Source organism: Lepus europaeus, chromosome 14, assembly GCF_033115175.1.
Source record: "Lepus europaeus isolate LE1 chromosome 14, mLepTim1.pri, whole genome shotgun sequence".
In the NCBI taxonomy this organism is placed as follows: Eukaryota; Metazoa; Chordata; class Mammalia; order Lagomorpha; family Leporidae; genus Lepus; species Lepus europaeus.
Genome location: NC_084840.1, coordinates 99,209,714 through 99,232,227, shown reverse-complemented (window position 1 = coordinate 99,232,227; position 22,514 = coordinate 99,209,714). Strand labels below are relative to the sequence as shown.

The 22,514-nt window shown below is 45.2% G+C and overlaps 1 protein-coding gene and 1 pseudogene across 1 annotated transcript; both read left to right on the top strand.

Moving 5' to 3' along the window:
- The first annotated feature begins 2,657 nt into the window (after positions 1 to 2,657).
- On the top strand, positions 2,658 to 3,654 carry LOC133773526 (carnosine N-methyltransferase-like; annotated as a pseudogene).
- A 7,984-nt stretch (positions 3,655 to 11,638) lies between these two features.
- On the top strand, positions 11,639 to 18,849 carry LOC133773525 (short stature homeobox protein-like). The gene is made up of 8 exons (XM_062210830.1): positions 11,639 to 11,696; positions 11,782 to 12,069; positions 12,477 to 12,538; positions 12,657 to 12,951; positions 16,124 to 16,287; positions 18,162 to 18,219; positions 18,389 to 18,477; positions 18,622 to 18,849. Exons 1-8 carry the CDS (start codon positions 11,639 to 11,641, stop codon positions 18,847 to 18,849), a joined length of 1,242 nt encoding a protein of 413 aa, XP_062066814.1.
- The last annotated feature ends 3,665 nt before the right edge of the window (positions 18,850 to 22,514 follow it).

The following is a 22,514-nucleotide window of genomic DNA, read 5'->3' as shown; positions in this document are numbered from 1 at the left end:
AACATGTATGCACAATCCTTATTTTTCACCACATTTTCTGCAGTCTGGGATAGAAACTGACCTATGTTCAGAAGTAATGTCTCTCGGGGCTGGCGCCACGGCTCACTTAGTTAATCCTCCGCCTGTGGCACCGGCATCCCATATGGACATCAGGTTCTGTCCCAGTTGCTCCTCTTCCAGTCCAGCTCTCTGCTGTGGCCTGGGAAGGCAGTGGAGGATGACCCAAGTGTTTGGGCCCCTGCACCCGCGTGGGAGACCAGGAGGAAGAACCTGGCTCCTGGCTTCGGATCGGCATAGCTCTGGCCGTAGCGGCCATTTTGGGGGTGAACCAATGGAGGGAAGACCTTTTTCTCTGTCTCTCTCTCTCGCTGTCTAACTCTATCTGCCAAATAAAAATTAAAAAAAGAAAGAAAGAATGTCTCTCATTTGTACCTGTTTTTGAAAGAGATGTCCCAGGAATTACAGATTCTGTGGTGAATAAAACAGTGCTCCTCTTTTGCATGAGCTGAGACTAGTGGTGAGTAATTTTAGAGATGTTCATTTTTATTAGTATTTGAAAGGCAAAGTAACAGGGAGAGAAGAAGAGAGGGAGAGAGGGAGAGGGAGAGGGAGGAGAGGGAGAGAGAGGGGAGGGGGAAAGGGAGAGAGAGGTCTTCTATCTGCTGGTTCACTTTCCAAATGCCCACTGTAGCTGTGGTTGGGCCAGACCACAGCCAGGAGCCTGGAACTCCATATGGGTCTGGCAGTTGGGGGAAATGCACCCAAGAGTTGCGACAACCATCAGCTTCCTTGCCAGGCAATTTTGAAGGGAGCTGGATAGGAAGCAGAGCTACAGGGACTAAAATTCATGATTTTATAGGCTGCCAGGTTTGTAAGCAGCTGCTCAACTTGCTGCTCCACAACACCAGCACCCTAGTGATGAATTTTTTTAAAATGCTTGGTAAAGCAAGTGAATTCTAATTCCATTAAGTCTGGAGTGCTGAGACATATCTAGCAGAGTCTGGAGGTGGAAAGAGGTAAAGGGAGACCAGGGCATTGTATTGTGGAACCATAAGATGAGAGTTGATGGGCAGGGAGGAAAGGGATTAAAGCCGAAGCATGGCAACAGGGAGAAAGAAACGCTGATGACTGGAAGCAGTGGACGACAGAATGTCTATCTAATGACAAGTGTGCTCACAGGAGGTAAGGTGCATATCTCATTCAGGTCCACTGCAGGTCTCCTGCATCTGCTTTCACAAGAATCTAGGCCACAGCTTCTCTTTCCTGTAAGGGCAGGAATAGAGTTTGCAACTGTCAGACAAGAAAGCAGAAGCAAAGCGGGTAGGCAGGGACACACAGCTCAGCTCCAGTCAGGAAGACCACAAAGGAGAAGAGAAGGGCTGCCTTTAGGTGCGCTGTCGAACCCTTTCTTGGACCTGATGCAGACTGGTGCCTCCTCACACAGAGCACCATAATGTTAGGAAAAGAGTTTCTTACTCATTCTCACTCATTGCCCAAAATATAGATAAACACTGGAATTTATTCCTTGCCCTTGACTCTCAATTGGTTCTCACACCCTATTGCCTTCATACCCCACCCCCCATGGCCACCTGAAAGACCAGTTGCTGGAAGACCTGAAAGACCAGTTCCAGGAAGTCACCTCTGCCTGCTGTCCCCTACCCCCACCCCCACCCTCACCCCCATCTCTAGCCCTCTTAAAATATAAAAAGACCTGGCCCCTGAGGGTCAGGGCCTTCTGCCATATGTTCCATCAATGTGCATGTGGGCAGTTGGTCACCCACCTCTACAAATTTATTTTCTCTGAACAAATTTGGTCTGGCTGTAAATTCATACACTGCCTCCTCTCTATTCTGCACCTCTTTTCTTAACATTTATGGTGCTCTGTGTGAGGAGACACCAGTCTGCACCTCTTTTCCTAAGATTATGGTGCTCTGTGTGAGGAAGCACCAGTCTGCACCTCTTTTCCTACCAGGACCCATCGTTTTGGTCCAGGGACCAATTGGAGACTATGAATGGAAGCAGCTCTCCTGTGAGGAGCTGTTGGCTTTGCCGTGCTTGGTACCTTGAGATGACCCACCAGGCTTATCCCTGGTGTCTGAGCCGTATCTTGAGTAGTCCTAGGGTAGCATACAAGAGCCCCTGCAGCTGTGGTATTTTGGGAAGATCTCCATTGCCATGGGCTCCTGGAAATTGTGCCCATGACACACCACAAAGCCCAGGACCTTGGAACTATTTCTTGGCAGTACATGAACAAAGGCCATCACTGCCTTGGGTCCACTGCTAGTAGGGCCTTGTGTAGGCCTATAAATAATTCTGTGGGGAATGCCACGAATCTCTCAGCACTTCAGGGATTCCAGCATGGAGGGCCCTGCAGGCAGCAAGGAGAGTGGGAAGTGGACCCTGCACTGAATTTGGTGCAGGTCCATAGTGAGTACCATCAAGAGGAAGACTGAGTAGCTGCCACCAAGCCAAGGATGGTGGCAGGGATGCAGCAAAGGAGTCTTCTGCAGTCTCCCACCATTCAGCTGCCCACAGGCTGCTGGTCAGAAAGCAGCAGTAGCTGCAGTGGAAGTGGTGAGATGGAATCATTGTTCTCCACTCTACATTTTTGCTCAGCCATGGTGATTTCCTTTGCTGCCTTGAGCAGCAAGGAGGAGGAAAAGGAGAGACTGGAGCACTAGCACTTCTGGAAGATCATGAATGCTTTCAGCCACCACGGCACCAGTATGTACGAATGAGTACAACCAGAAAGATCATTTCAATCACTTCCAACTCATCAGAAGGAATGCTTCCCAATATCTTAACTCAGACAAGATCTGAAACTGCATTGCTACTGACCATCGTGAATGACTGCATACATATGCATGGAAATAAAGGAGATGGAGAATATGGAAAGGTTATGCCAGCATCTACACGTGACATGAATAAGTTAAAATCCACATTGAAACACTTTGTGAGACTGGAGTGAAACTAGCAAAGCAGAACAGGGTGCCTGCTGCCAGCCAATCATTATAAAAACTTTTTAAAATTGTCCATGATCGGGTCCTTCAAAAGCAAATATTCTGGTATGTGCTACTGGACTAGGAATATTTGCCTGGGAAATATCTATGCTAGGTTATGCTTGTCAAGGAAAGGAATGGAGAATTTTTGTGCTTTTCCCCCAGCTTTACACTCAACAGATGATCTGAAATTAATATAAAGTTTATCCTTGGGTCCATCAGTTTAGCAATAACCAGAGATTAGCTGATCAGATTTGACTTATCTTATTCCCTGATATTGACTCCCACAGTCTTCTTCCTGCTTCTAACTTTTCTATGAATGCAGCAGATTTTCAGGAAATTTATTCAGAATACAATACCTGGGATTGTACTGCTACATGCTTCTTCATAAACACAGCCCACAATGTAATGGATTACATTGATACAAGATGGAAAATACTTAAACCAGGTGGAGTTTGGATCAATCTAAGGCCTCTTTGTACCACGTTGAAAATTTTAGCAAGTGAACTTTCCATAGAATTGAGCTACAAGTATACAAAAATCATCGTTCTGCAATATGGATTCCAATTAAAGATGGAAAAAAGAATCTGTCTTGTCAACATCTACTGTGAATGATCTCTCTGTGGTGAAATGCTACTATGAAAGTGTCTTTTAAGTGGTTCCTAAGCCATAATAATGGTCTTAAGGAATATTACCCCATAAAAATTCTAACAGGAACAAATGCTGAAATGAACAACTCAAAATCAACTATCAGGGATGACAAGACACAACCTCAAATCAGTGTTGCCTTCTTGTTCCTGACAACATATAGAAAGAGTGTCTATTTTCTTGACATGTCTGTTTTTCACAAATATGTGATGCACATTTGTACTACACAAGTAAAAATGGAGGAAATGCCCACAAACATACGTTCCTTGAGTTTTCATTTAGTAGAAAAATTCTTTTTTTGGGCCGTCGCCGTGGCTCACTTGGTTAATCCTCCACCTACAGTGCCAGCATCCCATATGGGTGCCGGGTTCTAGTCCCGGTTGCTCCTCTTCCAGTCCAGCTCTCTGCTGTGGCCCGGGAAGGCAGTGGAGAATGGCCCAAGTGTTTGGGCCCCTGCACCCGCATGGGAGACCAGGAAAAGCACCTGGCTCCTGGCTTCGGATCGGCATAGCTCCGGCCGTAGCGGCCATTTGGGAGGTGAACCAATGGAAGGAAAACCTTTTTCTCTGTCTCTCTTTCTCACTGTCAATAACTCTACCTGTCAAATAAAAAAAAAAAAGAAAAAAGAAAAAAAAATTTTAGAAATCTTTTTTTTTAGTAAATATAAATTTCATCGAAACAGCTTTTGGAATATAGCAGTTTTTCCCCTCATACCTGCCTTCTCACCCCCAAATGGCCCCACCTCCTTCTCCCTCTCCCATCCCATTCTTCATTAAGATCCATTTTTAATTGTCTTTATATACAGAGGATCAACTCTATACTAAGTTTTCAACAGTTTGCACCCACACAGACACACAAAGTATAAAGTACTGTTTGAAGACAAGTTTTACTGTTAATTCTCATAGTACAACTCATTAAGGACAGAGGTCCTACATGTGGAATAAGTACACAATGATTCCTGTTGTTGATTTAACAATTAACACTCTTATTTATGACATCAATGATCACCTGAGGCTCCTGTCGTGAGCTGCCAAGGCCGTGGAAGCCTTTTGAGTCTACAAACTCTGACAGTATTTAGACAGTGCCATAGGCAAAATAGAAGTTCTCCCTGCAGAGAAAAGTGCCTCCTTCTTTGATGGCCCCTTCCTTCCACTGGGATCTCACTCACAGAGATCCTTTGTGTAGAACATTTTTTGCCACAGTGTCTTGGCTTTCCATGCCTGAAATGCTCTCAGGCATTTCAGCCAGATCCAAATGCCTTAAGGGCTGACTGTAGAAAAATTCTAATCTCCAGTGTCTTCATGAAGCTACCCATTGCAAGTCTGGCAAATTATTGATGAATAGAGTACTGAAGTCCATAATCTCACTTTTTTTTATGCATTGGACATGTTATTTTAGGAATTGAAAGATCTATCTCATTCAACATGTGAACATGAGACTTCTATTCACTTTGGACCTAAGCACTCTATGCATAAAAGTCTTTATGTTCTTTTATCACTCAAATTATTTTATTTGTTCTGGTTCACTAGAACTTAGAGAAGAATCAAGAAATTTCCCTTTCATAAAGTGTTAAATTTAAAATTCAGACTACCTGTATTAAGAATATATGTAATTTTTGTTAAAACAATTATTAAACTGTCATAATGGCATTAATGTAAGGAAATTCTGAATAAGAAATCCAGGGATAAATTATTACCCTGGTCTCTGTCTTCAATACTGGAAGCATCAGCCACTAATGTAATTTCAGATTAACACCATTTTGCTCCCTGATAGATGGAGCTTTAATGGCATATGCCACTTTAGATGTGTACCTGTAGCAGATCTCTATTGGAGGGAGTTTTCCTTTATATTATTTTCCAGTAGCTTGAAAACTAGTAAGGACTAATGTTTTAAAATTTCCTTGAAGAAAAGAAAAAATTCTTGTTGTATGTTTCTACAGATGATTGTGTTTGCTTTAAAAGACCTCTGTGGCAATTTGGTTATGACCTTATTGATGTGCTGGTACTGTAGGTGCCATGTTATAATAGGAGTACTTATTTGTAGACCTTGAGCCCTTTGTTTTCTCTTAGTTTTGGTGGTACTACTGGGTGTGGCATCTTACTACAGGGGATGGGAACCTTTACTGCATACAATGAGGGAAGTTTGTGATCTTTACTCTTACTATACCAAGAAATGGCTCTAAGGGGTTAGTTTTGACTTGACAAGTCAGGGAAGTCTGTGACCTCCAGGTTTATTCTTTTACCATTTCTCATTTTTGTATCCCTCAATACTTGACAGGTGGTCATTTAGCGGTAATTCTGTATTATCTGTATTAATTAACTTGAAATTAGTGCAAGGGAAAATATTTTTGAATTTTACCTTAAGTCATAAAAGAAACAAGAATTTGAAAAACATGTTCATTGAATGGAAATCATTTCATAATATTTTTGACTAATTTAGCAGTGCTTTCAATTTACTGACTAGTATTTTTTTCCAACTTCTATCCCTAACCCCCTAACCCTAACTCTAACCTCTAACCCAACATGAACCCCTAATCCAAACCCTAAACTGAACTCAAGCTTAAACCCTAAACCCGAATCCAAACCCAAACCCTAATACCATTCTTGAACCCTATCCCTAACCCGAACCCTAAAACCCAAATCCTAAACCCTATCCCAAACCCTAATGGAACCCAAAACTCAAAGCCTAACCCAAAATTGAACCCTAACACAAACTCTAACCCTAACCAGAACCCTAAACTTGAACCCCAAACCCAAACACCTGTATTTTTTCTGATTGAAACAAATTTTTGCCATGCCTTTGATTTTACTTCTTGCTGCAAAGTTCGTCTTTTTTTATATTTTAAGTACAATAAATTTTTTAATTGCAATGAATTTTGGCTCCATTTTTGTAGATTTGCAGCTGCTAAGAGCTGAATTTTTAATTTTTGGATTGCAGTAAAACTTTGCAATGCCTTTGATATAAATTCCAGCTGCAGAATGTGTATATTTTATTTTTTAATTGCAATTAATTTTTTCTTTTTGTTTGCACAGATTTGCAGCTGCAAAGGACTGTAATTTTATATTTTTGATTGCAATAAATTTTTGCATTTTTAAAATTTAAATTCCAGCAGCAGAGTTTGTCTGTACTTGATTTGTTAATTGCAATGATTTTTTAAATTGCAATGAATTTCTGCTCAGTCTCTGCATGGATTTGCAGCTGTAAAGACTCTGTATTTTCATTTCATTTTATTTAAAATTATTTTATTTTATTTTTTGATTGCAAGGGACTTGTTGCTTCGCGTTGGTTTCCACTGGCCTCAGATGGTCTGGATTTAATTTTTTTTTTAGCTGCAAAGAACTTTTTGCTTGGCCTCTGTTTAAAAAAATAAAAAAATAAAAAATAAAAAAACCAGGTGCAGACTGGGCCTGTAATCCATTTATTTTAATTGCAATGAACTTTTGCTTTGCTTTAAGCACTTCCTGGCTGACTAGCCTATGCGTGTGTGTTGTTATTTAAATGTTATTTAAATTGCAGTGAACTCTTGCTCCGTGTTTGGGCTCAGTCCCAGTTGCACAGGGAGCTGGGGTTTGATTGGTTAATGGCCAAGAATTTTTGCTTTGCTTTTTATGAAAATTCCAGCTGCAAATTTGTATTTTCCTTCTTTCTAATGGCAAGGAATTTTTCTGCGGTCTTTGCAAGGATTTGCAGCTGAAAAGATCTGTTTTTATTTTTTTGATTGCAGTGGATTTTTGCTTTGCCTTTGATTTAAATTCCACCTGCAGATGGGGTCTGGGTTTTATTTTTTAATGGGAGGTTTTTTTGCCTTTTGCCTTTGTTTTAATTTTGGATGCAGAGAGGGTGTGAGTTTGTATTTTATTTGTATCTCCTTTTTATATTTTCATTTATTTTTATATAATTTAATGTTTTCTATATTTCAATATTTTTATGTATATGACATATACTAAATATTTTATATATTCTAAATTTTAAATATTTTATTGTTCATACTTTTATTTGTATACATAATTAATATTGTTACATATTTCTAATATTTTTGTATATTTAATAATTGTATTTTATGTATTCTTAATATTTCATATAGTTGTAAGTTATATTTTAATTTTAATATGTTTAGTATTATTTATTTTATGTATTTTAAATATTTAATATATTTCAATATTTTATTTAATTTTTATATTTTAAATGCATGTTTAATATTTATAGTACATATGTTCATATGTAGTTAATATTTTAATATTTATAGACGTTTATATTTTAATTTATAATTTGTATTTTTATATACTATATATTTTATATATTCTTAATATTTAATATTTTTATTTATTTTCTTTTTCCCTGGAGGAGGAAGAGGTGGAGCAGGAGACCCCAAGGCCATGGGAGGAGGCCCCGCCCCGTCACCTTGCCCCGCCCTCACCTGTGTTAGAGGTGAGCGGATCCTGGCGCCTGCGCCAGGCGGGTTCCACCGCTGCTTCCTGGGATGGTATCAGCGGAGCTCCACCTGCCAGTGCCCCAGAGTAGACAGTCAGGCTGTCACTCACAGGCGAAGCTGTCAAAGACCTGCAGGCGGCAGAATGGGAGCAGCGGGGTATGCCTTAGGGCCTTGTGCACCTGCTGCAGCCTCGTGGGAGATCCGGATGGAGCGCCTGGCTCCGGACTGCAGCTCCCTGCTCATGCACACCTCCGAGATACGGATGGAGTTCCTGGCTCTGGGCCCTGCACCCTGCCCTCGCCAGAAGCTTCTTCCGAGCCCAGCCGGGCCGCAGACCCCTGTGGGCGTCCGCCCCATCTCCCACTCCTGTGCCTCATTAAAAAAATTTTTTTAAAGCCACGAGTTTTTTTTCAAACAACGCATCCAGCTCGCTGGGTCCTTTCGCAAAAATGCATCCAGCTCCCAGGATTTGCAGAAATACATTCTGGAGCCTGCAAAGTTTGCAAACTTTAAATCCGGCCCGGATTCTGCTGGAGGCGCGCTTGGTCGGATCGCAAAGGTGAGCGGTGGGGTTACATCCGTGGCCTAGGTCACCTCACGACGCCGAGGCAGCTGAGGAAGTGCCGCGGGCTGCGGTAAACAGCGAGGGGGTGCTCGCCCCAAGTAGTAACGCCCCTTCCCAACCCTGCACACCGTTGGCCATTCTCTTGGTAAACATCGGAGCCTCCTCTGCTCCCGTTTCTGTTTAAACCCCGTCAGCATACAATCCTGCTTTCACGAAGCTGCACATTTTTATGACGGATAGATGACGTCACTAACGACAATAAATCCCTGGGCGATCACACTTCTGGGCCACCTACCCTGGCGGTGGACAGCGCCCTGCTCCTCCTACTCAAAACCTCTGATCAGAGTCACTGCCTTCGTCCGCGAGACGCCTTTGCTCCCCGGCCGCGCAGGACAAGCACCCGGGGTCGCCCAGGCCGATTTATTTATTTATTTTAAACATATTTTTTCTTGCAGAGAAAACTTCCCGGCGGGGTCGCGGGGTCGCTTCCTCTCCGGGCAGGCGCCGCGGAGGGTTTCGGGGGGAGGGGAGCAACCTTCCAGCTGGGGCTGCTGGCAGGGCCGGGGACGCGTGCGAGGAGGGATCCGCGGAGAAAACACTGGAGCATTTGTGTCTGTGCACGAAGAGACTTTTGCAAAAATGCATTGAAAATTCGCAAAAATGCATCAGAATTTTGCAAATATATCCAACTCAGAGCAATCTTCGCAAACATCATATCCAAAGCACAGTGCGAATTTCTGCAAAAATGCATCGAAAAGTCGCAAAAATGCACCCAAGCTCAGAGCAAAGCAGTCGAACAAATGAATTTTTTTTTGGTTTGTTTTTTGGGGGGCCTGCTCACCGCTCAGCAGCAGCAACGAAACCCAAGAAAATCAATAAATCAATTTATAAAAAATCATTAGATCCTGTCCCGTCGCTGCTGAGCGCGGCTGAGGCTCCGATTAAAAGTCGTCGTCACGGCCTTGACGATTGGCGGCCGCGGAAATTAAACAACTCCATTGGCTCTGGGTTTTATTTTATTTTAGTCTGAGCGACGCTGAGGATTCCAGTGTGCCCAGCGGATTTGTTTCCGGATTCCTAAGAGCTCGAACGCCGGCATCTGTTGGAGCGAAGCTGATGAATATTCATATTTTTGCAAATATTACATTCAGCTCCCTGAAAATTTATTATTATTAATAATATTAATATTTCGTGCAGCAGCAGCGCTGGGTTCTGGATTTTTATTTATTTATTTATTTTTTGCCAGGAGGAGGAGAAGGAAGAGGAGGAAGGCGCCCGAGTCCAAACTGCTTTGCAAAAAACTCCCCAAAAAATAAAAAAGAAACAAATTTTAAAATAAAACAAAAAAAACTTTCAAAAACCTAAAACATAAAAAAATCCAACCCCCCCCAAAAAAAACAAAAAAACCCACACAAATAAAAACAATAATATTTAAAAATAGTAATAACTTTTAAAAATAATGATTTTAAAATAATAATTTTAAATAATAAATACTAATGATAATTTTTAATAAACAGGTATTTGAGGCGCCCGGCCGTCCAGATCAGCAGCCAAGGTTCAGTTTCTGGTTTCGATTGGCTCCGCCTGCCTTCTCTCTCTGCCTCTCTCTGTCTCTCATACAAGCTCCCAGTGATTCCTGGGGCGCGGGGGTCCGCCCACGCAGAACACTACAGCTGTCAATCACATCAAATCACTGCTGCAAACTGTCAGTCTCAGAGGATCGATTCAAATTGTCAATCACTTCACAAAGATGGCTACAATGTATCCATTTCTCCTCAGATACTCTCCACAAAGCATCCATCTCCTTACTGATCAGGGCAAAGTGTCAGTCTCACAAATGTCAGTCATCTTAGGTGATCACTAGGAAGTATCCATCTCAAAAACGCCATCGAGTATCAGTTTCCTCACAGATCGATCCGCGGTGTCATGTCCTCACATAGGTCTGTACAGAATGTCACTCTCCTCACAGAGCGGTACCAAGTGCCAGTCCCCTCAGACAGTGTTAACGGCCGCACCCGAAGCGTCCATCCCCGTGGAGGACGGGACCGGAGTCAGTCAGCCGCTCTCCCCGCCAGCCGCTCGCTGCCCTGGAGGCCGCGGCCTGCGCGACGGGCGGAGAGAGCGCGAGCGCCGCGGAAGTCTGGTTTTACACAAAAAGTACGTCAAAAATATAGAAAAGAATTGAAAAATACAAAAAATTTTAAATAAAGAATATATTAAAATATATTTAAAATACATACTCATGGATTTTATATATAAAATATTAAGTATCTATTTGAAATATTAATATATATAAAATTTAAAATCTATATACTCATGGATTTTTCTATACAAAAATATTTTACCCTCATGAATTTTATATATAAAATATTTAATATAAGAAGCATATTAAAATATATAAAATATTTATAAATATATTTTAAAAATATAAAAAATATATTCTGATTTTTCTGTAAAAGCTGTTGTCACACAAACCCCAAATCGGCCATGCCTGCGAGCCGGACAGACAGCGACCCCCACCCATGGAAGGAATTCCCTGAGCTCTGACGTAATTAAAAAATCATTAAACACTCTGATGTAATTTAAAACCAATTTTAAACTCTGACGTAATTGAAAATGAAAAATCCTGACAGGGAATTTCTCCGGGGAGCCCTGGAGGTAACCGGGAGTAGGGGAGGGGCAGGGGTGAGGAGACCCTGTCAGAGTGACGTCACCGCCTCCCCCCTTTTGAGGATCCAGAGCCAGGAGGAAGAAGCAGCTGAGGAAGAGGGGGGGAAGGGACTCCGGGGTCCGGATTCGATGCGAGTGTAGCCCGTATTGTCTACACCGCAGGCCGCGTCTACACAGCCTGTGCCACTACCGCCGAGGCCAGGTCTTCCTCCTCTTCCTACCTGTTCGCTGGCTCGCTCTCTCTCTCTCTCTCTCTCTCCCTTTCGGACGCCCCGCGGCGATGAACCCAGCAGGGGGGCGGGGAGCGAGCTGGCGTCTGCGCCCATGTCCGCGTCGGAGCCCCTAATTGCTCCAGACAGAGCGAGCGAGCGAGAGAACGAGAGTGAGCGAGAGAGCACGCTGGGGGCTGGGCGCCGAGGCCGCGCCGTATAAATAGCGCGATGCCAAATTCCGAGGGCGCCCCGCAGCCAGCGCGCGCGCCCCGGAGGACCCGGTGGACAGCACCCCCGCGGCAGACCGCGGCGGAGCCATGGAGGAACTCCGGGCTTTCGTATCTAAATCTTTCGACTCTAGAAGTCCCCAGGACCGAGTCGGAGGACGTAAGGGAGACGCAGTCACCTACCGCCAAATTCTGGAGCCCGGGGCGGCGGCGGACCACATCGACGACAGTCCCCTGCAGCTGTTCAAGGACCCGGTGGACGGCGGCGACCAGGACAAGATCCGGGACCTGGGAGCGGCCAAGGCTACCCCTGGAGGTAAGATTCCCCTCCCCCACCATGCCATGTCTCTCGCTTTCTTTCTGTCTCTGTCTGGCTAGCTCTGTCTCGCGGTCTCTCTTTGTCTCTCTGTCTCTCTTTGTCTCTCTCGGTCTCCCGCTCACTTGCTTCCAGACCGGGGCTGAGGGGTCGCGCTGTTCAGAGGACTGGCACAAAGTCGTGGTCTCCTCACGATCGCTGCAAAATCAGATCGGTCTTCTCAGACGGTCGGTATCAGGAGTGAGTCTCCTCAGACACGAGTCCTGCAAAGTCCCATTCTCCTCGGATAATCGCGAGAAACTCTTGGTCTCCTCAGAGTTCCGTACAAAACTTGGGTCTCTCCAGACGAATCGTTGCAAAGTCCTGGTCTCCTCAGACAGATTCTGACAAAGCGTCAAACTCCTCAGCCGAGTCGCACAAAGTCCGGGTCTTCTCAGAGGATTCGCACAAAGTAGCCGTCTCCTCACAGGTCCGTACAAAACATGGGTCTCCTCAGACAAATGGTTAGGAAGCCCGGGTCTCAGCAGATTCGCAGAGTCCGGTCTCCTCAGAGGATTCGCACAAAGTCCCGGTTCCGGTCTCCTCAGGCAGTTGCTTTAAACATCAATCTTCTCAGAGGAGCCTTAAAAGGTCCCAGTCTCCTCGGGCTACGGCTACAAATACCAGTCTCCTCAGACGATCCGAGCAGATCAGAGGATCTGCTAAAAGGCGTCGTCTCAGCACGCTACCGCCTCGAGCTACGAATCTCTCTGGACAAATCGCTGCGAAGTCCCGGTGTCCTCCGAGGCGACCGCCGCAAGTGCGCCGTCTCCTCAGAGGATTTTTATAAGGCGTCCTACTCCTCAGGCGATTTCTACAACATCAGCCTCCCTCACGCGTTCGGTACAAAGTCCTGACCTCCTCTCGGATCGATGCAAACATGGGTCTCCTCAGACAAATTGTTACAAAGCAGCCGCGTCCTAGGACGAAATTGCACAAAGTCCCGGTCTCAGAGGATTCGTTGCAAACCATCAGTCTCCTCAGAGGCTGGTACAAAAGCGTCGCTCTCCTCAGAGGATGGTAACAATCTGAATCACCTCACGATTGCAAAGCATCCATCTCCTCAGAACGAATCGCTATGAAGTACCAGTCCCCTTAGAAGGAATTATTACAAATTGTCAGTCTCCACAGAAAGAATTGTCACAAGTGTCAATCTCACGGTATCGCTAAAAAGTATCAATTTCCTCACCGATCCATTCAAAGTACCAAGTTCTCTCCCTCAGAGAAATCACTACAAACTATCAATTTCCTTAGAACGAAAATTGTTACAAATTATCAATCTCCTCAGAACCAATCTCTACAAGATATTAACCTCCTTAGAACGAATTACTACAAATCATCAAACTCTTCCGAAAGAATTGTTACAAAGTATCAACCTACTTGGAACGAATTACTATAAAATATCTATCTGAGAAACAGGGAAATCGCTACAAAGTCTCAGTCCCCTTTGGGCCCAGGTGTCCCGGTATGGGGGAGGGGAGGGAGAGGCGGGATCTGGATCTGGGTCTCCCGGAGCGCTAGGACAGCCTGGCGGGGCCACATTAACCCCTCTTTCTCCTCTGGGAACAATTTAAAAAACAAAAACAAACAAACAGAAACAAACAGGGTTGCGGCTGGCGGGGAGCTGTAGAAATAATACAACTAGCAATTAATTAATAATAATATTAATAAAGGAGCATGAGGGGTCCGAACGCATTCCGGTCGACGAATGGAGGCAGTGGTCACTCCTGCGTTGTAGCCTGCAGTGGTGCAACACAAATAATAAAGGAGAATTCCGAGGGCACAGCAAGTGTGAGTCTCACACTCACCCAGTGGGCACTCTACCGTTGCTGTAGCCAGCAGTGGTGGATCCAAAATAATATTAATTAATAAATAATAAGTATTATAATTTGTGATTATTAATAATAAAGCAGCCTTTGGAGAGCTCAGCGCATATGCACGTCTCTGACGAATCCAGCGGGGACTCGTCAGTTATTGTAGCCAGCAGTGGTGGAGCAGAAATAATAATGATAATTAATAATTGGGGCCGCCGCTGTGGCATAGCGGGTAAAGCCGCCACCTGCAGTGCTGGCATTCCGTATGGGCACCGGTTGGAGTCCCAGCTGCTCCACTTCTGATCCAGCTCTCTAAGGCCTGGGAAAGCAGTAGAGGATGGCCCAAATCCTTGGATCCCTGTGCCTGTGTGGGAGACCTGGAAGAATATCCTGGCTCCTGGCTTTGGATCAGTTCAGCTCTGGCCGTTGCGGTCAATTAGGAAGTGAACCAGCAGTTGGAAGACACCTCTCTCTCTCTCTGCCTCTCCTCTCTCTCTATAACTCTTTCAAATAAATAAAATATATCTTTTAAAAAATTAATATTATCATTACTAACAAGGCAGCCTTTGGAGGGACCAGAGCATGTGGGTCTCGCACGCTGTGGTTGTAGCCGGCAGCGGTGGATCAGAAAATAATAATTAATAGTAATCAGTGAATAATAATTATTGTTAAGTAATTGATAATTAATAATGCTCGTTTCGGATGGCCCAGCGCGTGCAGGTCGCCTACAAAGCCAATGGGCACTCATGCGTTGCTGTAGCCAGCAGTAGTGGAGCAGAAATAATAATAATAGATAATAATAATTATTAATAAAACAGTATTCAGGGGCTCATCACGTGCAGTTCTCACACACACCCAGCAGATACTCGTCCGTTGTTGCAGACAAGAGTGGTGGAGCCAAAATAATAATGGCAATAATAATCATTAATAATATTAGTTAGTATTAATAATAATATTAATGAAGGAGAATTCGGAGAGCCCAATACAACTCATGCGTTATTGTAGCTGGCAGTAGTGGAGCAGAAATAATAACATTATATTATTATTATTATTAATAAAGCAGCATGAGTAAGGAGCATTGTGGCCGGCAGTGGGTGATAAGAAATATTAATCCCAATTAATAATAATAAATAATAATGATTAATAATATTAATAATAAAGCAGCAGCATTCCAAGGGCCCAGCTTGTATGGGTCTCTCACGCACCCAGCAGACACATCTGTTGTGGCAGACAAGAGTAGTGGAACATAAATAAGAATTAATAAAATAATTGAAATTATTAATAATTATGAAATAGCATTCTGAGGGCCCAACCCATGTAAGCATAGTGGATCAAGCCAGCGAGCACTGTGTGTTATTATAGTGGGCAATGGTGGACTACTACTACTACTACTACTAATTACTAATCATAAGACAACAGCCTTTTGAGGGCTCAGCACGTGCATATCTGATATGTGGTGGCCCTGGCCAGCACTGGTGGATCCGAAAATAATTCATAACAATTAATAATACTTATAATTAATAAGTTATAATTAATACTTATAAGTAATAAGTATTATTAATAATAAAGCAGTATTAGTAGGGTCCAGCACGTGCAGATCTCTCACGCACCCAGCGGGCACAAGTGCGTGGTAGTAGCCAGCAGAGGTGGAGCAAATATAATAACAATAATAATTAATCATAACTACTAATTCATTATTAAAGAGCAGTCGGAGGGCCCAGCATTTGAGGGTATCACACACTGTGCTTGTTCCTGGCAGTGGTGGATGTGAAAAATAATAACCATTAGTAGGTGTTAATAAGTATTAATAATTAATAATAATAAGGAAGCATTTGGAAGGCTCCGGCGCGTGCTGTTGTCTTTGGCAGTGGTGGATCCAAAAACTAATCATAATCATTAGTAGTTAATAATAACTATTAAATCAATTATTAACAGCTATGCACTCAAAATCATTAATAATATATAATTATTAATCAATCAATAATTACCAGTGATAGATTAATCAAGATCATTCGTGACTGATAATTAGTAATTAACCAATATTTAATAACAGAGATGATCATTGAGCATGTACCCTGGGCTCCTGGGCGACCCTGCGCCTCTCTCTCTTCCCCACCCCTCCTGGCCCCGCGCAGGCGCCTCTGGGCCCCGCCCGCCGAAAGCTGAGGAGGAGGAGCAAGAGGAAGAGGAGGAGGAGGAAGGCGGCGGGGGTGGGGCCCGGCTGAGGCAGCGTCGGAGCCGCACAAACTTCTCCGCGGAGCAGCTGCGAGCACTGGAGAGGCTGTTCGAGGAGACGCACTACCCGGATGCGTTCATGCGCGAGGAGCTGAGTCAACGCCTGGGACTCTCGGAGGCCCGGGTCCAGGTGAGTGACAGCTGACAGGTGAATGACCGGTGACAGGTGGACTACCCAGACGCTCATGCTCAAGGAGTTCTCTGAAGCCCGCCCAGGTTAGTGATAGCTGATGGGTGACAGGTGAGTGACAGGTGACAGGTGCACTACCGGGACACGTTCATTTGCTAGGAGCTGAGCCAGAGCTTGGGGCTCTTGGAGGCCCATGTCCAGGTGAGTGATACAGCTGAAGGGTGAGTGACATGTGAGTGAAAGGTGAGACACAGGTGTGCTCAAGTGAGACAGGTGTCATTCAATCATTCAGGGCAGGTGCACTCATTCATTTATGCTGTCAAATTTTGCAACCCCGTATCCAGCTCAACTATCACTAAAATCTTTGCAACGATTTTATTTTATTTTATCTTAATTTTGGCGGAGCAGCCCCACAGCTGCCAGAGGGCTCCCAATGCAAAGCTATGAGCTCATAAAATTGAATGAGAAACTGATATTCATAAGGCAGCGAGTGGCTTCCTGCGGTGTAGGCAGATCCCTGCTAATGTCTGGGGAGCCCAGCTCGTGCATAACTATTATTTATATTTATTTTTATTTAAGTTTATTTTCAGCTTTTTTGGGAGGGACCTGATTTTTTAAAAATGTTTGCCTTTTTTTCCCTCTGTGGCGTGGGTAGGAGAATTTGCCAGCAGCCTTTCTCCTCTTTTTTTTTTTTTCTTTTAAAGATTTTATTTATTTGAAAGAGTTACAGAGAGAGAGAGAGAAAGAGAGAGTCTTCCTTCCAATGGTTCACTCCCCAATTGGCTGCAACTGCCGAAGATGTGCTGATCCAAAGCCAGGAGCCAGGAGCTTCTTCCGGGTCTCCCACATGGGTGCCGGGGCCCAAGGACTTGGGCTATCTTCTACGACTTGGGCCATCTTCTTCTGTTTTCCCAGGCCATAGAAGAGAGCAGGATCAGAAGTGGAGCAGCTGGGTCTCAAACTGGCACCCATATGGGATGCCAATGCTCCAGGCCAGGGCATTAACCCACTGCGCCACAGCGCTGGCCCCCCTCTCCTCTATCTTGTGCATGCTGATTTTTAAACATTTTATTTAAAAATTTTATTTATTTATTTATTTATTTATTTATTTATTTATTTTAAGTAATGGCCAAGAGGCAGGGTAGACATGGGCATATTTATTATTTCTAATTTTTAAAAAAGATTTATTTATTTATTTGAAAGTCAGAGTTACACAGAGAGAGGAGAGGCAGAGAGAGAAAGAGGTCTTCCATCTGATGGTTCACTTCCCAATTGGCCACAAGGACTGGAGCTGCACTGATCCAAAGCCAGAAGCCAGGGGCCTCTTCTAGCTCTCCCATGTGAGCGCAGGGGCCCAAGGACTTGGGCCATCTTCTGCTGCCCTCCCAGGCCGTAGCAGAGAGCTGGATCAGAAGTGGAGCAGCCAGGACTCGAACCGGCGGCGCCCCTATTGGATGCTGGCGCTTCAGGCCAGGGCATTAACTCACTGCACCACAGTGCTGGCACCTCTGATTTATTTTAGTATATTTAAAAATTATTTTTATTTACATTTTTTATTCTACTTGTTTATTTTAAAAAATAATGTCCAACATGCAGGGGGTCTGGATTGGCATAGCTATTGATTCCTATTTATTTTTAATATTTTTATTCTGTTTTTTAAAGGAAAAATTAACTCATAGAATTAAACTAACTCATAGAATTAAAAAAAAAAAGTAACATTCTAGAACATTCCAGAATGTTCCACAATCTGCCTGAGTGATGGGGACAGGGCCAGAACAAACTGGGTGGTTGTGACTCCACCTCCAGACCTGTCAATCCCTCCCTGGCTCCTTCTCCTGTCCCGTTAATTTTTATTTTATGTTTTTCACCTCCAGGTCTGGTTCCAGAATCGCAGAGCCAAGTGCAGGAAGCAGGAGAACCAAATGCACAAGGGTGAGAGCTTGACAGGTCTGGGGACGGTGGGTGGGGGTGGGTAGGAGAGGTAGGGGGGTGGGTGGTGGGTAAACCAAGGCGGATGAGCAAGTGCAAGAGCCAGTGAGTGATTGACAGGTCTGGGGGCGGGGCCTGGGACCTTTCTCTTGTTTTCGTCTGCCCTGGGCAGGGGTGCTCCTGGGGCCAGCCAATCACTTAGAGGCGTGCCGTGTGGCTCCCTACGTGAACATGGGCGCCCTGCGGATGCCATTCCAGCAGGTGAGGTGTCGGGGGTGGGGTGGGGGACTGGATCTGGGTCTCCTCCATCTGGCTGAGGTTTGGGACCCTGGGCCTGGGTTTCCCCCGTCTGGCTGGGGTTTGGGAGCCTAGGACCCCCTCCCGGAGCTCGTCTCTCTCTCGCAGGTGCAGGCTCAACTCCAGCTGGACGGTGTGGGACGGGCGCACCTGCACCCGCACCTGCTGCCCTACCTCGTGCTCCCGCCTCCTCCGCCGCCGCCTGCGTTCGGCCTCCCCGTGGCCGCATCGCTGGCTGAGGTCGCCCGGAGCAGTACCAGCAGCAGCAGCAGGAGCTCCAGCATCGCCGACCTGCGGCTCAAAGCCCGCAAACACGCCGAGGCCCTGGGGCTCTGATCTCTGAACCCTGCCTATGGGGGTCAATGGGGCCAGGGGAGGGAACCTCAGGTGTCTCTGACTGGAGAGAGGGAGGCCTGGGGGTGGGTGGGGGGATCTCGGTGGCGAAATCCGTACACACTCAACCTGGACCCGGGCGCAGGTGCCAGTGCCAAATCCTGCGCCCTGGCTGCTGCGCCGGAACCCGAAGTTGCAGCTCCGATCCGAGAACGGGGTCCAGGCCGGTGGGCCCCCCGGAGGCCCTCAGCAAACCATGAGATGCTGAGACTAGCGATGGTCTCAGGACAGCCAGGGCGCATGGCTGGTGCTGGTTGTGGCGCGGTGCCCAAATGGCTGACTGGGCACTTTTGGGTGGCTGCGGGGTCCCGGATGTAGCAGAGGGAGCAAGTGCACGCCGAGTCTCCAGCCCGGCTGCAGAGAGAGCTGGGAGTTGGCGCGCGTGATTGGCAGGTGCCAGTCAGAGGCCAGTGCAATATTGTACATAGATTTTAAATAATAATAATGATAACAAAAGCAAGAGGTGTTGCGGTCCTGCGATCCTGTGCGCGGGCATGGGGAGGGAGTGTGGCTTCTGTGCACCGGAAGTTGGGGTGATTGGCAAGGAGGGGACTGTGCTTGTGCTCACGGGAAGTTGGGTGATTATCGGGGAAGTGGGCGGGTCTTGTGCGCAGTGGAAGTTAGGTGATTAGCACGTAGGGGACAGAGATTCTGCACCTGAAGTGGAAGTTGATTGGCAGGGAAGTGGTCGGCGAGCAGGTGACATACGTGGGACATTTGGGTGAGGTTTGTCATTTGGGACACCACTGAGGCACATCTGTGTTTTATTTTTATTTTAAATTTTATTTTGTTTTTATTCTATATTTTATTTTGTAATTTATGTTCATTTGCTTACCCATCACCTGGAGTCCCTCTCCCTACTCATCACCTGGGACTCCATACCCTGCCAACACCTGGCCCAGTAAGATTGGTGTTGTGAAGATTTGTCCTTTTCAGAATTAAATATATATATATATATATTTATTTTAAACTACTTTTAAAAATTATTAATATTTGGCCAGCAGCTCTCCAAGAGCTGCAGACAAAAGCAAGAACCAGAGACCCCCGTGGATGGACCCCTGACAGCAACAAGATCCCCGCCTAGAGGGGCCCCTGACTTTCAGAAACCCCCCTAGAGGGTTCTGTTGATGGACAGAACCAGAGACCACATCCCCCTCCTCCGGAACGAAGCCTGACAGCCACAGAGGGGCCAGGAGCCAGAGTTGCCATTCTACCTGCATGCCCACTGGAGGGCCCATTTGCAGAGTTGCTGGCCCTGCTGCTGCTGCTGCTGCTCCCAGCAAAATCTGGCTTGGGGCTGCTGCTGGGAGCTAGCGAGAAAGAGAGCAGGAGCAAACAAGCGGGAGAATTAACCTGAATGGTGTGGATTTGTGCATGGAGCTCCTAGGAATCAGTCAGGGCCTTTTGCATCTGTTGAGCCCCTGGGGGAGATCCGGATGCGGCTCCTGGCTCCTGGCTGCAGCTCCCTGCTTGTGCACACCTGGGAAACCACGATGGAGCTCCTGGGAATGGCTCAGGGCCTTGTGCACTCACTACACCCCCGGGAGAGACCCGGATGCAGCTCCTGGGCATGGCTCAGGTCCCTATGCACCTGCTGCACTCACTTGGAGGACCCGGATGGAATTCTTGGGGATTCTCAGGGCCTTGTGCACCTGGTGCACCCACGTTGGAGACCCGGATGGAGCGCCAGGGAATGGCTCAAGTCCCTGTGCATCTGCTGCACCCACAGAGGAAACCAGGAAGGAGCTCCAGGGGACAACTTAGGGCCTTGTGCCCCTGCTGCACCCACGTGGTGGACCCAGATGGAGCTCGTGGGGACCACTCAGGGTCTTGTGTACCTGCTGGACTCATCTGAGAGACCCGGATGGAGCTCCTGGGGATGGCTCAGGGCCTGTGCAGTGGCTGCACTCATGTGGGAGACCCAAATGGAGCTCCTGGTTCCTGGCTGCACACCTGGTAGGCGACAGCAAAGGGATGGCTCAGGTCTGCAGTGGATCCATTGCCTTCTGCCTTCCCGTACTTTAATTGCATTTTGCTCCATTCGATGCCCTCGATTTTTTATTGCCTCGTATTTTATGAGCTCCCACACTCTAGATTCGCTGCAGGGATCCCTGGGACAGCTCAGGGCGCGTGCATTAGGCTAATGAGTTGTGTCAGCCGAAATGAACCCACGGCCGGGCTCCTGGAACGTAATTGCCTCCTGTCACTTCCAATGCTTGCCTGAAAAAAAAAAAAAAAAAAAAAACCTACTTGGGAATTAAAAATAAAATAAAATAAAATAAAAATTCCTCTTGCTCGTCTCAGCTGCAAACAACGGAGACACTGGCTCAGATCAGCTCGTACAACACTCAGGCTGCAGTCTTGCAGCTGCATTCTCCCAGAATCACTCAGCTCCTTTGCAACCCAAAAATCTGCACCCTGAAAATCACCCCCAGCTCCCACAATGCTGAAGCTTCAAGCTCAAAGCTGCTCACTCACTTCAGTTTGTGCAATGCTCAGGGTGCAGACTTGGAGCTGCTATCTCCCAGAAGCAGTCAGCTTATGGGCACCCCCAAAACCTGCACCCTGAAAATCAGCCCCAGAGCCTTCTGGCTCCAGATCAGCTTGTGATCTGATTGGTGGAGACCCAGTGTTAGTCTGTGGGTTCTGAGTGGAGGTAAACTCTGGGAGAGACCAAGTGTTGTATTTTATTTTATTTCATTTGATTTTATTTTCAGTAGTGTCTCCTGCCAAAGCTGTGTTTTATTCACAGAAATCATAATTTAAAAAAAAACCCTACTGACTTTCTGTGAAGATGGCATTGCTGAGATGATATTAATATCTGATTGACAGCAAGTGATGGATTGGCACATGTCAATCAATGATTTGATGGACACTGGGGTGACCATCAATCATACATTCCACCTAATAACTTATCACACAATGATAAAATATCAGAATGATAATTAGAGTTATAAATTCATGTAAATTCTAGACATAGAATGATTGAAATTAGATATTATATATAATAAAATTTTTATTTATTTGTCCATTGATTCATTCAAAGGATAAAAACATGGATGTGCCAGAAATACAGAAATTGAGAAAAGTTATCAAGTTCCAGAACGTTCCATGATCAATCAAAATCCATGTTTATCAGTTAATTGTGAATTAATTATTGGTATTGCACCCTGGGCATGGCCTAGAATCAAATAACAGCTGCTTATCAACAGCATTGAAAAATGTATTGATTAATTTCCATGTAATCAATAAAGTAGGTAGACAATAAATAATATTGCCAATGATCTCATTTAATATCTGATCAATGAAAGTTATTTATTAATATAGGCTATGTACAGAGTTTCTAGATCAAACAGATCATACTTATGTTCATATTTTATTTCACTCATGTTTCAAAAACACATTCAATTTATGTCTTTAGTAGATATTAAATATTAATTGAACTAGTTGTTTTGAATTGATCTATATTGTGTGATGACCTCGTTGATAATGTCTCATGGATCTAGAGAGAGATTTGGATTTGGATTTTATTTGGTGGGTGTTTTGAATATTTAATAATTTATTGATTATTCATTCAATTAGTTAAATTGACAATATTAATTTATACT

Bases quoted from the DNA above. Each gene is read 5' to 3' on its own strand.
- LOC133773525 (XM_062210830.1), top strand. From the start codon at position 11,639: ATGTCCGCGTCGGAGCCCCTAATTGCTCCAGACAGAGCGAGCGAGCGA. The intron at 12,539-12,656 runs GTCCGTACAAAA...CGGTCTCCTCAG, and splicing joins AAGTAGCCGTCTCCTCACAG to GCAGTTGCTTTAAACATCAA. The intron at 18,478-18,621 runs GTGAGGTGTCGG...TCTCTCTCGCAG, and splicing joins TGCGGATGCCATTCCAGCAG to GTGCAGGCTCAACTCCAGCT.